General features: G+C 47.2%; 1 protein-coding gene across 2 annotated transcripts in view; it reads left to right on the top strand.

Moving 5' to 3' along the window:
* Positions 1 to 14,340, top strand: part of adcy5 (adenylate cyclase 5) — a 43,453-nt gene that overhangs the window by 9,895 nt on the left and 19,218 nt on the right. For both annotated transcript variants that reach the window (XM_047047837.1, XM_047047836.1), the window contains exons 2-3: positions 12,430 to 12,579; positions 13,401 to 13,522. In XM_047047837.1, the coding sequence (XP_046903793.1) occupies positions 12,430 to 12,579; positions 13,401 to 13,522 (272 nt within the window). The remainder of the gene's footprint in view (positions 1 to 12,429; positions 12,580 to 13,400; positions 13,523 to 14,340) is intronic.

Raw genomic sequence — 14,340 nt, 5'->3', positions numbered from 1 at the left:
CCTGCCTGTATTCTCTCCTCTCCATAGGCATCTCTGCATACAACACAGTCCAAGACGCTGTGCGGTACCCAGGCAGCCAGACACAAACACTGATTTTTTCCCACAGTCTCAAAGATACACAGGGAACTGTATGCTACTATTCTGGTCAAAAGTCAATAAGAGGACTAACCAGGAGGGGTTGGTGTAAGCAACATGGGGAAACATTGTACCTGGAGCATATGAAGTTACTGAAAGCAGCATTGTGCTTAGTCCTATCCTGATACTACATATCAGTGCCTGGGGAATAAGGGATTTGAGTAGGTTTCTGGCAGACCACTAGTGGTCCCAAAGGTCGTGAGCGTGGTCTACATTTGTACTTCTGACCAATTCTCAACATTAACCAAACGTTTATGTCTGTCAGTGGAATGCGGGCATAGTTCACTTGAGAATAGCTTGGTTGATACAAACACACTTTTGCATTACTGGCAGGGAGATTTGTTTTTCAGTGTGTGCTCGATGAACGTGGTTCTTATTCATGTTGAATTTGACAGTATGTCCCGCTTTGTTGCTCATACACATGTTTTCCTGCTCCGATCTCATTTGCTGCGTCCATAATGGATGAGCTGGGCGGGTGTAGCGAGGTCAACAGCAGATCGCTGAACTGTACTGTATGTATCTGAGCTACAGCAGCTGGGACTGGCAGCAAGACTCAGGCCTCTTGGACTGAATCTCATGCACAGGGCAACACTGGCTTGCATAAAGCATCGCACCAGGGAAACGATAGCCCAGCTGTCTGCCTGTCCTGCCTGCCTGTTGATGTCTGATGTAACAATATATTTTAATAGACAATGTTATTGATGTAGTTGATAATAGCAGGGGCATAAATTCACCCAGCGTGTGTGTTTGTGAGGCAGGTGTTGTGGCGACTGTCCAGGTAGTGACAACATGAGCATTTGATTGGAGGACAATCTCTGCTAAACCATTGCTGTCGATATGAATAACTGTGGTAATTCATGCTGAAATGTTAGTTTCTTTTGTCAAAATATGATACTGTCATAAAATCATAATCAATTGACCTTTTACTATAATTTCGGGAGCCAACATGGCTGACACAACCAAGCCAGAATATGATGCATGGATGCCACTTGGAGGTAGGTGTCTCTCTCCCAAGACATCGTGAAGGTCATAGACTATAGACCGTTCAAATTTGAGGGGTTTGTTCAAAATATATTGTAACACCCCTATCATCACAATATGCATTATAGTTTCCTGTTATTACCCAGTTCCCTCAGACTTGTAACTGTGTAGCCACAGGGGAGGTATATTGCTTGTAAAGTGTAGGAGGTTTGACACCTAATGTCTGTTTGCCTGTTATGCTTAACTATTCAGTGGCCAGACAAGAGGGCCATAAAGGTTAGTGTTAGAGACAACCAACAGAGCAAACAGAGGTACAGCGCACAGTAGCAGAACACTCAGATATGTTTGTCCGGAGATGATGCTCTGGCTGTCAAAGAGGATCTGCTCTTTGTCTGCTTCCTGTCCATGTAGAATCTCTGTAGGTCTATGGTAGATGTAGTTGTACCTTGGGAAGGGATGGTGCAGGTTTTGAAAACCTTATACTGTACGCTAAAATGAAGCTAGTCACACGTCCTGACGGACACCATTCATAGTTGCAATTGTCATGATGCCCTCGATATAGAATGGATCCCGGCAAGTGGTAATTCAATCTAAGCTGACAGATCCTGCGCTCCCTCAGTCAAATGCAAAGCGCTTAAGTATCATTCGGTTGTGGCTGAAGAGAGAGAAGTTCTCACTTAGATCTCACTTCAGTGATGCTTTCCATATGTGTTTTGACTGTGGCTCGAGTTAAGAAAACATTGTGTTTGATAAGACACAGTGTGTCAGTCCTGACATCCTTATATGGAGCTCTTTTACTACTTAACATGAGATCCTGGAGGGAGTTCAGCAGCTAGCTATCGCAGTAGGGCTTGTTCACAGGCAGCATGGCAGAGGTTGATAACGGCAGCATACTCAGTCCTCCATAATGGAGCTCACTCACGTTACACACACATGCTGTGGACAAACGTTCACACACGTCCACACGGCTGTAACCTCCACGGGGCCTGTTCAGTCTGAGAACCAGCATGGGCCAGACTACTGAGGAGGGAGGGATGTGACTCCATGCAGGATTTGGTAATGGGAAGGAAACATGGGCTCGGTGGGACAGCTCTGGCAGTCAGTCCCAGCTAGCCCTCTCCCCAACCCTGTCTCCCTTGCCCCATTGCACCCACCCCTGTCCCCCAAGGGCCTGGCTCTTTCCATTGTCCCTCTCCCAACAGTTCGAAGTTTTGCAACGACTCGTAATTAAAGAAAGCAACCAGTGTGAGTGAGTGGTTTGAGTTTTGCTACAGTGTGTGTTTATAATTAGTTTCAACAACCGCATGGTAGTGTTCAAGTAAATGGCTTTGTGTGAGCCGACACTGGGTGACTGGGCTTCGTAAATCTGCTTTATTGATATTTTCAGCATATGTTTATGGCCCAGCCAATGCCAGATTTCCACTCGTTTAAAACACTAACCCTGGTACACGGGTTCTTGTAAAGTTTGTACCGTGCTGTCCAAATTGCAGCAGCAAAGGGATGTAACTCTCAAACTATGATGTGTTGGCATTTTCACATCAAATCCTCTAGTCACAAACATAAATCGATGTGATGACAGGCAACTGGCGATGCATGAACGCTCTCTCTCTTTAAAAAGGAATGAGAAATCCCCCTTGTTTGGGCTCAGCATCAGCCGTGATAACCGAGGTTCACATGAGCAGCTTTGGTACTCCGAGAGGCTACCCACGGTATACCTTCCCCATGCAAATGAAATGTGGCCATACATGTAAAACGATAGGTGATATACTTGTTGGAAGACAATATCTGACAGCGAATAAAAACCGGTTTGTATCAATGCTCTCAGCATGAGCATATTCTTTTTCTCAAACTAAGCTGGGCTAATCTATATAGGTTTAAATATAGAACGTGTACGTCTGCCTGGTGTACTGTCCTGTTTTTGCATTTGTGTTTAAGGGGAGATTAGGCTTTAGAAATTAAATATCTCATCCATGACTAAGTGTATTGTTGTTTACAGTGTGGTCATTTTCTAAATGCACACACACTGTCATGCAGGCACACATGTTATGGGGGTTGGTAATGAAGCCTCGTAGCTCATCTCTCTGGCTAAAGTGAATTGGTGGTGCATTTGGGGTTGTGTGCGTGGCTGGCGGAGCGTGGCTGTGGTGTTTGATCTCTTAGAGCCTGAGCGGTCTCTGGCTTTCTGCTCAGTGTACCGTACCTGGCTGTGGGACAGCTTCTGGAGACCCAAACACGGTAGCAGCAGCACATCTAGCCTGCATTGGCAGGACGTGGAGCAGATCCAAAGGCAGGCCTGTGTTGTCTGTCTGTGTACAGAGATCTAAGGGGCTGATATACAGGCCAGAAGAGCAACTGTGTCTTGATTTTTTGGTTCAGCATTCAAAGTATGCCCACATCCCCCAACACAGTGGAACATAGAAGGTAGAAGGAGACATTCATATTTATTCCCTCTTTGTCCATGTTAGGTATTCCTGGTATGTCAACAGTTAGGTGATTTCTCTATACCTCCCCTGCTTATTCTTTCTTTCTCTCTCTGTTTTTATTGTTTGTTTTCTCTCTCTTTTACTACTGGGAGGGATACATTGGCTGAGATTCCTGCTTCTATTCTTGAGGAGACCATTTTTCACCCCTGTATACTGTATGTGGTATATAATATCGTTGTTATAATCTTAAACTCTCCAACCTCTCTCAACTGTTTCATCTGAAATGACAGCATGCATATTGCATTTATTCTGAGTTGGTTCAGCCGCTGTCCTGATAGGGTAAACAGCAGTGAGACTGACCCAGCTCTATATCAGTCTAGACTCATACGGTTAAATAAGCCTATATCAATACTATTATGAGAAGATCTGTTCTCTGTTCATGAGACCATGGTCCAACTAGCCTTAGGGATGTTTAAGTTTTTATTTAGCTGTGCATTTCAAAAGTATAATAACATTTCTTATCCAACTGACATGAGGGGAAAAGAATTACTCACTCCTAAAAAATTAGGAGTACTAAAATTAGGCAAATGGAGATAAAACATTAGTTCTCTTTCCTCTTGGGCTATATTTGGCAGGGCCTGTGCATTGATCCTGGTCTTTAGTCTGTTAAGACCTTCCTCTTTTAAAGAAGAGTGCACTGCCTGCAGAAATGCTGTAAATGACTGTTCCAGAATAGCTTTTTTAAAATCACTAATCTGAGCTATTGTTTTCGTGCATAACGTTTGTGCATTTTGTAGGCAAACATTTGTTCACATACTTTCACTTGCTTTTTCATGCATACTTGCTCTCCAACGTATTCTCACACCTTAACACAATTCTTTTGGGATTAAAGCTAAATACAAGCCAACTGAAATAAAGCCAAATGAGTCGCAAAAGTACCTTCTCATTGTGTTGCATAACTGCACATCTTCCGCACCATGTCTGTCGTTTGCATTCTGTGAGTACACAGTGGCTGCGTTCTTCCAACGTGACAGAACACGGGAGACTAGAATAGTTTCTGCGACACTGATTCCTTCAAAGTGCTGAGTGGCATAGGCAAGAAGAACAAACACGTCGGCTACTGACGCCACCCACTGTGGAGAATCAAGAGTGGACACTCAGGAAAAGTGTGGTTTGAATAATGTGAACAAAGTTGTCAGTATTTGCAGTGCAGAACGGCGAAACAACCCGTCTTTGCTGCTGCATCTTGGGAGATGGTACTCGTTAACGAGCCACCAAGCGCCTGTAAGCAACAGGGCAAAGAGTCTAATTCAATTAAGAGACTGCTAGCCACCAAGGAGCCAATCCCGAGCGGCCAATATAACTTCATCCCGCCATGCTCGAACAGTGGCCTCAAACAGAGCTGTGGCTCCAAATGAGCTCATTTCTATAATCTCCAATTGATTGTGATGGTTTCTCTCTCTCTGAACACATCCACAGATTGCAGACTGACAAGCTTCTACCTATTTCCAAGGGTGGCAGCGTTGGCATCGTAATGTTGTTCAGTGGTGCCTGCGAAATGTTTCGCTGTTAATTGAAAAGCTTTTATCTAGATTACTGGTAAATGTGGGGCCGCAAAGCCAGGGTTGATCAGGCACCTTCAAGGTCAGAGCACTTTGAGCCTGCAGCTGCTGAATGCACACACTAAAATCAGGCCTTTTTGACCTGCTAAGTGCTCGTGGTCAAGTAGGGCTATCATAACAGAGCGCAGCGGGTCTGCTTAGCGCTCTCTTCTTTCCCACCATCACAACCCTATTAATCAGTTGCTTTAGTCTATATCTCCCATCATGCTCTTTGGCAAGACTCTTCTAATGGGAGGTTTAATGGAAGGAGAGCCTCAGTCCCTCACCTTCCATTAAACATGTAAAAACTCAACTTGACGTTGCTTTTGTTCAAGGGGCGTGTTAACCCATTGGATAGTTATTTGTTGACATCCGTCTTGTCCGTTCCGTGTATGTGTTCACGTGTCCTGCCTCTCCTGGACGGCCTACTCTGCTTCCGTTGCCATGGGAGGAATTGATAGATGATTATGGATGTTTGAAGACCATGTTTGTGCATGTTGCATGAATGCGGCCTCGCGTTCTTTCCGGCTGGGGCTGGGTTTGGAGCCGCTGGGGCTGAAGCTGGCTGCCGGAGCCCTTTGGCCCAGTGTTACATAAGCAGAGCCCAGCTGAGGCTCACAGGACTGCCGCCATGCGCCACGGAGCACAGCTCCACTTAATGACATCAGGCACAGGGAACACACAGACTCCTATTGACCAGACCCTAGCCTCCTCTCTCTCTCCCTCCCTCCGTCCCTCCCTCCCTCCCTCCCTGCCACTCCACACACACAACAAACACATCAGCAATCTATTTGAGCTATAACGTGATCACATGTTGGGACTGGACTAGCATCCCTCGGTGATCTGAGACACCTGACAGGACCAGGCTAGCTATTATGAATAAGACCTACATTTTTTATAGGCTCGATGGACACTCAAGTCCTTAACGGGAGGTTCTTTTTTCCCTTGAGAGTTCTGAGGTGCCATCAAAAGTCACAGGTGCTGTAAGAAACAGGAAGGTCCTAACTTGACCCTGTCAGCCGCATTTTTCTGAAGAATGAGTCGCTTGAAAGCACTGTGCTTGTTTACCTCACAAAGCTGGTCAACCTTCAGTTTAGTGTGAAAGAGATTACCATATCCCTATGGCCTCTGCCCTCCACCAACCAGGAAATTATTGCTCATTTGAATGGACTAATTACTACAAGTGCAGTGACACTCATCAGGGCTCGGAGAAATGTCCGCATTAATAATTGGGGATTGGGTCTCCTTAGCAACACATTGATTCCGAGCCCTTTCCCTCTCTCAAACTGTTGTTATTGTGATCTGTAGTTTGATATGTGGGCTTTGAGAGGGGAGGACATCAAGCACACCCTGTAACTATTGCCTGTTCAAGTGATGAAAAGTAATGCTGTAGGAAAGAGATCTGTTTCTTGTAAAAGGTGAGCAGATCTTTCCTTTAGTTGTTTCAGAAGTGTAAAGAGGCCGCGTGTTGGCAGTTAGTGTCAACTATGACACCATTGCAGTTGGCAGGAAATGGTGATTTGTGTGGCAGGTTGATTCTGGACTGGACTTGGATCAGCCCTGGTAGAGAGCCTTGCACTCCTACTGCGTGACAGACGAGGCGAGGGAGAGGGAAAAGAGGGCTACAGATTGGGGCTGGGGGGAGTCACATGATCACAGCTGCGCTCCCTGTATGATCTAGCATCGCTGGAGTGAAAGGAAGAGTCGCAAGGGAAACATGAAGAAAGTAAACAATGGAACAATAAGTGCCATTTTTGTTGCTTTTTTGGGGGTGTCTCTCCTGGGAGCTATACTTTCATCACTGGTGGAGCCGTCGAAGACACCTGCACACTTTGGAGTGCCCGAGCAAACTAAAGTACTGTGTCCTCCTTTTGGCTACTTCACTGTAGTTGAAATTCACCTCTATCTCAGACAAGCTCTATGACAGGCAGGATGAACAGGGTCATGCTCGGTCTTGGACACTCATGATGATTCAATACCTATTGAACACAGAGGACCCTGTGTGCATACAGAGACTGTGTGCGTTTGTGTGTGGTTGCGTTGGTTAGGTTTTCTGGAAAAAGGGTATCCTAGAGAAATGGTCCCTTTTCATGTTAAAGTTTTTGTCAAAGTGTGCATAGCTGTATTTTCAGAAGTCCATTTGTTTTTTTATTATGAGTACAATGCAATGTACAGTTGGTGAGGAAATTGGATTTGAGTGCTGGCTGTTGACTTCAAAGGGCCCCTGAGAGCCCTTTTGCCCCATGCCATAGTGTTTGAAATGATGCTATATTTAGAGTGACTTTCAGTCTCTCTCTCTCTCTCTCTCTCTCTCTCTCTCTCTCTCTCTCTCTCTCTCTCTCTCTCTCTCTCTCTCTCTCTCTCTCTCTCTCTCTCTATGTCTCTCTCTCTCTCTCTCTCTCTCTATGTCTCTCTCTCTCTCTTTGTATTTTGAAGTGAGAGATGAAAACATGTTCTTGTCTGATGGTGGCCCCACCTTTCTTCTTCAAACGTATGATTCAGACATTGACCTTTCTGGCCCAACAGGCCCCATCACATCTGTATTGGCAATCTCCCTGTGTCCTGAGACGGCCAGTTCGATTGAACATTTAATTTAACAGTCAACCAAAAGACTGTACTCCCACTTTCCCCTGCCCCCATCTACAGACCTTCATCCTCTCTGATTTCGCCCTACCATCTGTAACAGGTCACATGAAGATGTGTTTGTGGAACACAAGATGGAATTGTAACTGAGGAAGTTCCTGGAGGAGAGGTGTGGCACGGATATAATTGGGGACAGCAGTGCTTTGTATTGTCTGATGTAATATGTTTGTGTGTGTGTGCGCATTTAAGACATTTTGTGTTTTTTGCCTCCTTGGCATTATGGTGCTAATGGATTCAATTCAATACAAAAAGGCATTTAGCTTTTTTTGTTCCTTCAGCTGGTTTGAATGTAAGGCAGGTCAAACCTCAAGCTCTGGGAGGAAAGCCTTCTTGTTTGCATCGGCTTGCAACATCTTCCAAAGAACAAAATTAACCACTGATTTTTTCCCGTGTATAATAGTACACAGTTTGATAAAAATGTAATTTGTATACAGGACGAAGAAATGTTCTGGATAGGTCCTTATAGATATGATTTAGTGAAGGGTTGGTCTTGGAGTGTGCCAAATACCATAACCCGAATAGAAAAAAACTGTTTTATGACATAAAAAATTCATTAAATAACATACAGCATGTAAATAGTATGGTATCTGGATGTGAGCTAAAATCATGAAAGTGAAACTACTGATGGACAGCATTGGTGCTTGGCTGGTGCTTGTAGTGCTACCTCTCTATCGACACAGGGCCCGGGGTGAAAGGTCTGGAACATTTCAGTCCAAGGCCATGCAGCACCACGGTGCCGAGCCCACACAGCCAGAGAACGCCTGCTCACACTAATCAGCTAGCTGCACATGACTTGCATTTATTCTAAGAGCCTACAATGGGTCTCATTGTCCTGACCTAGGAGAGTCTGCAGTAAGGAATCACTTAGAAAATGACATCAAACCACACTCAGATACACTACTGATGATGGCTGGCTCCTCGTCGAGAAAAGTGGTGAAATGCATTGATGGTAAACAGTTATTAGTCAACATTTCTTGTTAGAAGACCCACCGAATGGACAGGTGTTATAGCCGGGGCACAATGGACACGCGGGAAGTATAGAAATGGTGCTATGTGCTGGGAAGAGTCAGTGAGGACGGGAGGGGAAAGGGAAGCAGAGGCCAGAAGGGGGGGGGGGTGGAAAGAAAAGAAAAGGGGAGGGAATGAGAGGAGAGGAAAGATGAGGCGAGGAAAGGAAAACTGGTGGACAGGGGAAGGGAGATGAGACGAGGAAAGGAGGCAAGGAAAAGGAGGAGAAGAAAGACAAGTATAGAGGAGAGGAGGGAAGGAGAGGACATGGGAGAGAAAAGGAGGGAAGAAGACAGAGGAGAGAGAGGAGGTGACAAGGAGAGGAGAGCGTGAGTGAAAGAGAGGGGAGGGGATAAGACGACAAGGAGGGTAAAATGGGGACTCGGCTGGATAGGTAAATATTGACACCCAGGCTGCCTCGCTCCCTGGAGATTTTATGGTTCCTGCTGGTAATTATTAGGAGTCCTCTAAAATAATGTTGCACCTAGCGAGAAGCACAGGCGAGTGAGCAGCCACACCAAGCTGTGCAGTCCGTTCCCTGGTTACTACAACGACACAGAACATGCAGAAACACATTAAGCATCACTCAGTCAACACAGCCACACACACATGTTGGCGTAATGGGTTTATTTGGGAAGATAAGTGAGCAGAAGGCTGGCTTTGAATGGTACTTCCACATACTTTGTCACCGCCGTTGAATCATGGACGTGGATTCTAGGAAAGTTGTCGTACTTCACCACCATAAACCTTCACCAATCAGAACCTTCTCGACTAAAATGGAGCCGATAGGGCTCAGAGACCGAGAACGCCGCAAGAGAGGAAAATGCCTCAGGGGACAGCTGTTGCCAGCACAAATGCTGGATCCCTTGCCGCCAATCACGTAAAGTGTGAGTTGCGTGCCAGACGTACAGGCCAGAGCGGCCTGAGGGGCTCCCTGATGAGAAGCCCTTAGAGGAGTACTTTAATGAGTCTAATGCAAATGTTGGACTGTTGTCTACTCGTCTCCCAAATTCTGTGTCTGAGCCGTCTGCCCCTCAGCGGTTGTCGCTGTGTGTGCAAGACCCACTGTGGGCTGTGTGAAGTTTTTCTTCGCGGGGCAGAACCAGACGGCATGCTCAGCGTTTGTCTCTTCTTCTTTAATCTCACTGCTCGGTGCAAGCTGGCAGTTGTAGTTCTTGTAAGGAAGGAGGACAGACGTTTTTTTTGTTCTGGTGCTGATTACTGCGGGGGCTGTCCATTATTCCTAAAGCAGCATTGCGTGGCAGGCCGGGCTGACCTTAACGCGGGGCGCTCGACAGGGACGCTCCACGCAGGGACCTGGATGAGTTATGTCCCTCGGGGAGAGAGGGGAGGATCCATTAGGCACACTGTATTTGTTGTTCTCCTGGTTGTTGTTCGCCTTGTCACCGTCACTGAGGGGCTTGTTTGCGAAACATTCCGCTCTGTAAGAGTTTTCACGGTACGCACACAAGCGCACGCTCACGCCATGCACCTGGCATGTGCTCCACTGCCTCTCTCGATGGAAGAGATAGCAGCAGCTATTGTGTCGACACCTTGACTGTAAAAAGGTTGGACTGCGTTTCAGGTTGTGTTCAGGTGAGAGATGTGGGGTTGAGTTTTAGGGTTGCTGCGATTGAACATGTTCGCATCAAGAGACCCAGCAGTTCCAGGCTGGATGATGGTTACTTTTAACGCCCATCCAAACACAGATGGTTTGGATGTACATCTCTGTTCATCATATTCATTGTCATTTTGCCATAATTGTAAACATTCCTAATTTTGATAAGCAAAATATATTTGTAGTATCTTTGAATAAGCCCAGGCAGACCCAGGCAGGCAGTCTAAGAAGGCCAGTGGGGATGTTTGGATGGTATAAATAGACCATGAGGGCGTCCTTCTGGCAAGGGATGGTCACATTGACCTGCTGGAGGCCTTATCTGATGCACTGCGGTTTTCCTGGCAGTTTTAGTGTGTGGGGGATACTGCGTACAGCTATAGAACCATTCACTAACTGTGTAGCATCAGTTGCCTTCAAGATCAACTGCATGCTCTGCTGCCTTATTAGTCTTTACTTACAGCAGGGTATTTGCTGTAGTCTGTACTGACACCAGGGTTCAACAGGACACGGAATAGTAGACTTAATAAGGGGAGAGCACAACACCTGCCTTTACTTTGACAACTGTAGAATTGTCATGGCTATTGGTTATCTGGAGAAACACAGTACAGTCGTCAGGACTAAGAACTGAGGAGAGAAGATGGGGTGAAGGTAAGAGAGGGAGAGTTTCTCTGAATGACTGACCTCAGAGATGTTGTATTTAATCATTGGGTGTTACTTTGGAATGCTTGAGATGTTCTTCTCTGTATAAATCTCTTGTCTCACACCGTAGCGTTCCGCTGTTGTGTCTCTTTGGGAGACTCATTTTCAATCTCTCTCTCTCTCCTCTTTCCCAGCAGCCTTCTCCTCCCCAGCCTCCTCCTCTACCTCCCCAGTGTCTTCAAATCCCTCCCCAGCCTACTCCTCTTCCGCCTTAGTTCTTACATCCTCATTTCTAATTGTAGACAGGCTACTTATAGACTAATTATGGGCCTTGGAAAATACACAGTCTGATGTGTTTGTTTATTTTGTTCTGTAATGGGAGGGGCCAGAGGTGTGAATGAGATAGCTGACTCAGGCCATTGGTTAATTGTGTGACAGGCCTGGGCCTGGTTGTAGGGTAGGTAGCCTCTGGCTGCTGGTCTCAGGAGCCCTCTCTCTCTCTATCTCTCTCTCCCCCGCTCTCGCTCTGTCTTTCGCTCGCTTTCTGTATCTCTCACAGAGAGTGTGTATCACACATTCTCCCTCTCATGCTCTAGCTTTCTTTCACTCTCTCTCTTTCTTTCTTTCTTTCTTTATTTGTCTCTCTCTCACGCTCTCACACTCTCTCTTTCTTGCGTTCTTTCTCTCTTGCTCTTTCTTACTCTCTCCGACAACACGCACACATACAAACACACACCTAGACAGTCCATATAGGCCTGGTCCGGTTGTGGCGTTATTCCAACAGCTGAGGTCATGTCAGAGCTATGTCTGAGAACGCTGGGTTCTGTCTGGCCCCAGACACAGTGATGCTGCGGCGCTGTGGCGCTGTGGCTCTGGGCCTCTGCTAACTACCAGTAAGGAGAGGGGTTGAGCCAGCCTGTTCTTACTGTAACTCAGAAGGAGTCACGGAGAGGGGGCAAAGGGGTACTGTAGGTCTTTCTTCAAAAAACCAAGAAGGAGCAGGGCTGCAGTGTTGGGAAATCATATCTGCTCACTAGTGTCTGTTTTCTACTCCTCCCCCTCTTCCTCCCAGATATATCGCTCGTCTCCTTGTGGTGTCAGATTCAATGATTTGGACTCCAAACAAAAACCATTTAAGGAATGGAATACTAAAAATGTAGGAACAGGGTCAATGTTGTCTTTCCGAGGTCGGATCTCAAACACAGACACAAACGACAACACGTTTAAATGGGTTGGGGAATAGATTAAGTAAACAAATTGTAAACAAAATGTCACTTTGCATAAAATGTACAAAAGGTCTCTCTCTCCTCCCCTCTTTCTTCTTCCTGTATCCAACCCCGGCCTCATGATTGGTCCCTCTCTCCTCCGTCTCCTCCCACAGGTGGTGTCCAACGTGTTGATCTTTTCCTGCACCAACATCGTGGGGGTGTGCACACACTACCCAGCCGAGGGCTCCCAGAGGCAGGCCTTCCAGGAGACCAGGGAGTGCATCCAGGCCCGCCTCCACTCGCAGAGAGAGAACCAGCAGCAGGTGAGCAGGTGCCGGGCCCAGGTGAATGGGGGAGTGGGGGTGGGGGCGGGGGTGGGGGCGGGAACAGTTGGTGACGGTGAGGGCGGGCTGGTGCAAGGGGGGTGGGGGGGGTGGATGTCACGTCCTTTCAGAGTTCAGGATGGAGGGCACCTGTTCCATGGACAATGTCATCTAATTAGTGAGTCACGCCCGAAGATGGTTGTCCCCTGCTGAACTGAGCTTGTTAAAAGTGTTCATAATTAGAGCTCAACCAGTGGGCGGAGAGAGAGCCGACCGGGGCTAATTTTGCAGGTTTGACAGGGTGCAGTAGGAGATGAATGTGTGAGGGAGGGAGGTGTGTGCGTGTGTCATCCTTTAGTAGCAGCCTGGCCTGGCAGAAGTGACGCTGCCCCCACTGCAACATAAACATGGAAATGACATCAGAGGCTGGCTCATGCTCGTCACTTAGTGATGACATCGCTCAGCGGGACCTCCATGCATGGGCGGACACGGTCCAGAGATGTATGGATGAGGGCTGAGAGGGGAGGAGGGCGAGGACGGCTAGAGCGAGGCAGAGTGTGCGGCTGACAACTCAATTACCCCTGTCCGCCCCACCCCCCACTTTGTCATGGCCAAAATCAACCCTTTCATTTTTACTGTCTCTCTAACTCCTACTCTCCTTCACTCTCCCCTCTACTTCTTTTTTTGTCTTATACATCTCTGTCTCCATCACTATTGCTCTCCACCCCTCCTCCCCTCTCTTTCTGATTCCCTCCCCCCCCCTCTCTCTCTCTCTCTCTCTCTCTCTCTCTCTCTCTCTCTCTCTCTCTCTCTCTCCGCAGGAACGCCTCCTGCTCTCGGTGCTTCCCCGCCACGTTGCCATGGAGATGAAAGCCGACATTAACGTCAAACAAGAGGACATGATGTTTCACAAGATCTACATCCAGAAGCACGACAATGTGAGGTACAGCCAACTGTCACCAGGGGAGGGGGGCTGGACGGGGGCAGAGATGGAGACAAACAGAGGCCACATCCAGGACTTGCCCCCAAACTGTTGTTTTGAACATCCATCCCACAGCCTTCCAGCAGGCCACTGCTGCTGAATGTGTGTGCGTGCTGAGACCTCCATTCTGGGCTCGGTCAGCCCCTCTCTCGACCCTACCCTCTCCATAAGAGATGAGAAGACGTCTCCGCAGGAAATGTTTTCAATCTGGTTGTGCGTTTGGAAGTATTAAGCAATCTGCAGTGCGGGTAATGAAGTCTTTCTGAAGCATGAAACCTACAACCAGCAGGTGTCCATTGGTCAGTCAGGCGGAGACTACCTATGACTCTCCTCAGAACATAATATAGGTCATAGCAGGCATGCATATGAATAACAAGAGAGAAGACATGAAGGCAATTAGCTGACCTACTGATTGTGATTAACATAAGCACACAAGATAGCCATGATTTCTTCCACCACACAGAACGGCACAGTTCCTTTCTGCTTGTTCCAGCACCTAAGGGTTGCATTGTGTCGGTGGTTGACAGTGGTCACCCGTACACAGTGTGACCACGGTTCCTCCACTTCTCGGGTGGCGGTGTCTGGGCCATGAGGAACGTGCAGCACAGATGTGTCGGGGGGGGGGGGGGGGGGGGGGGTACTGTCTGTATGAAACCCAGAGGGAGAAGAGACCTTCACCTGGGATGCAGCTGTTCTATAAATATGATCAACGATCCCTCCCCGGATCGTGTTGAAAAGCACAGCCATAGATTGGAGTGATTGATCCCACCGTGTGTTTA

The sequence above is a fragment of the Hypomesus transpacificus genome, chromosome 23 (genome assembly GCF_021917145.1).
Source record: "Hypomesus transpacificus isolate Combined female chromosome 23, fHypTra1, whole genome shotgun sequence".
NCBI classification, from domain to species: domain Eukaryota; kingdom Metazoa; phylum Chordata; class Actinopteri; order Osmeriformes; family Osmeridae; genus Hypomesus; species Hypomesus transpacificus.
This window is presented reverse-complemented; position numbering and strand designations above follow the sequence as displayed.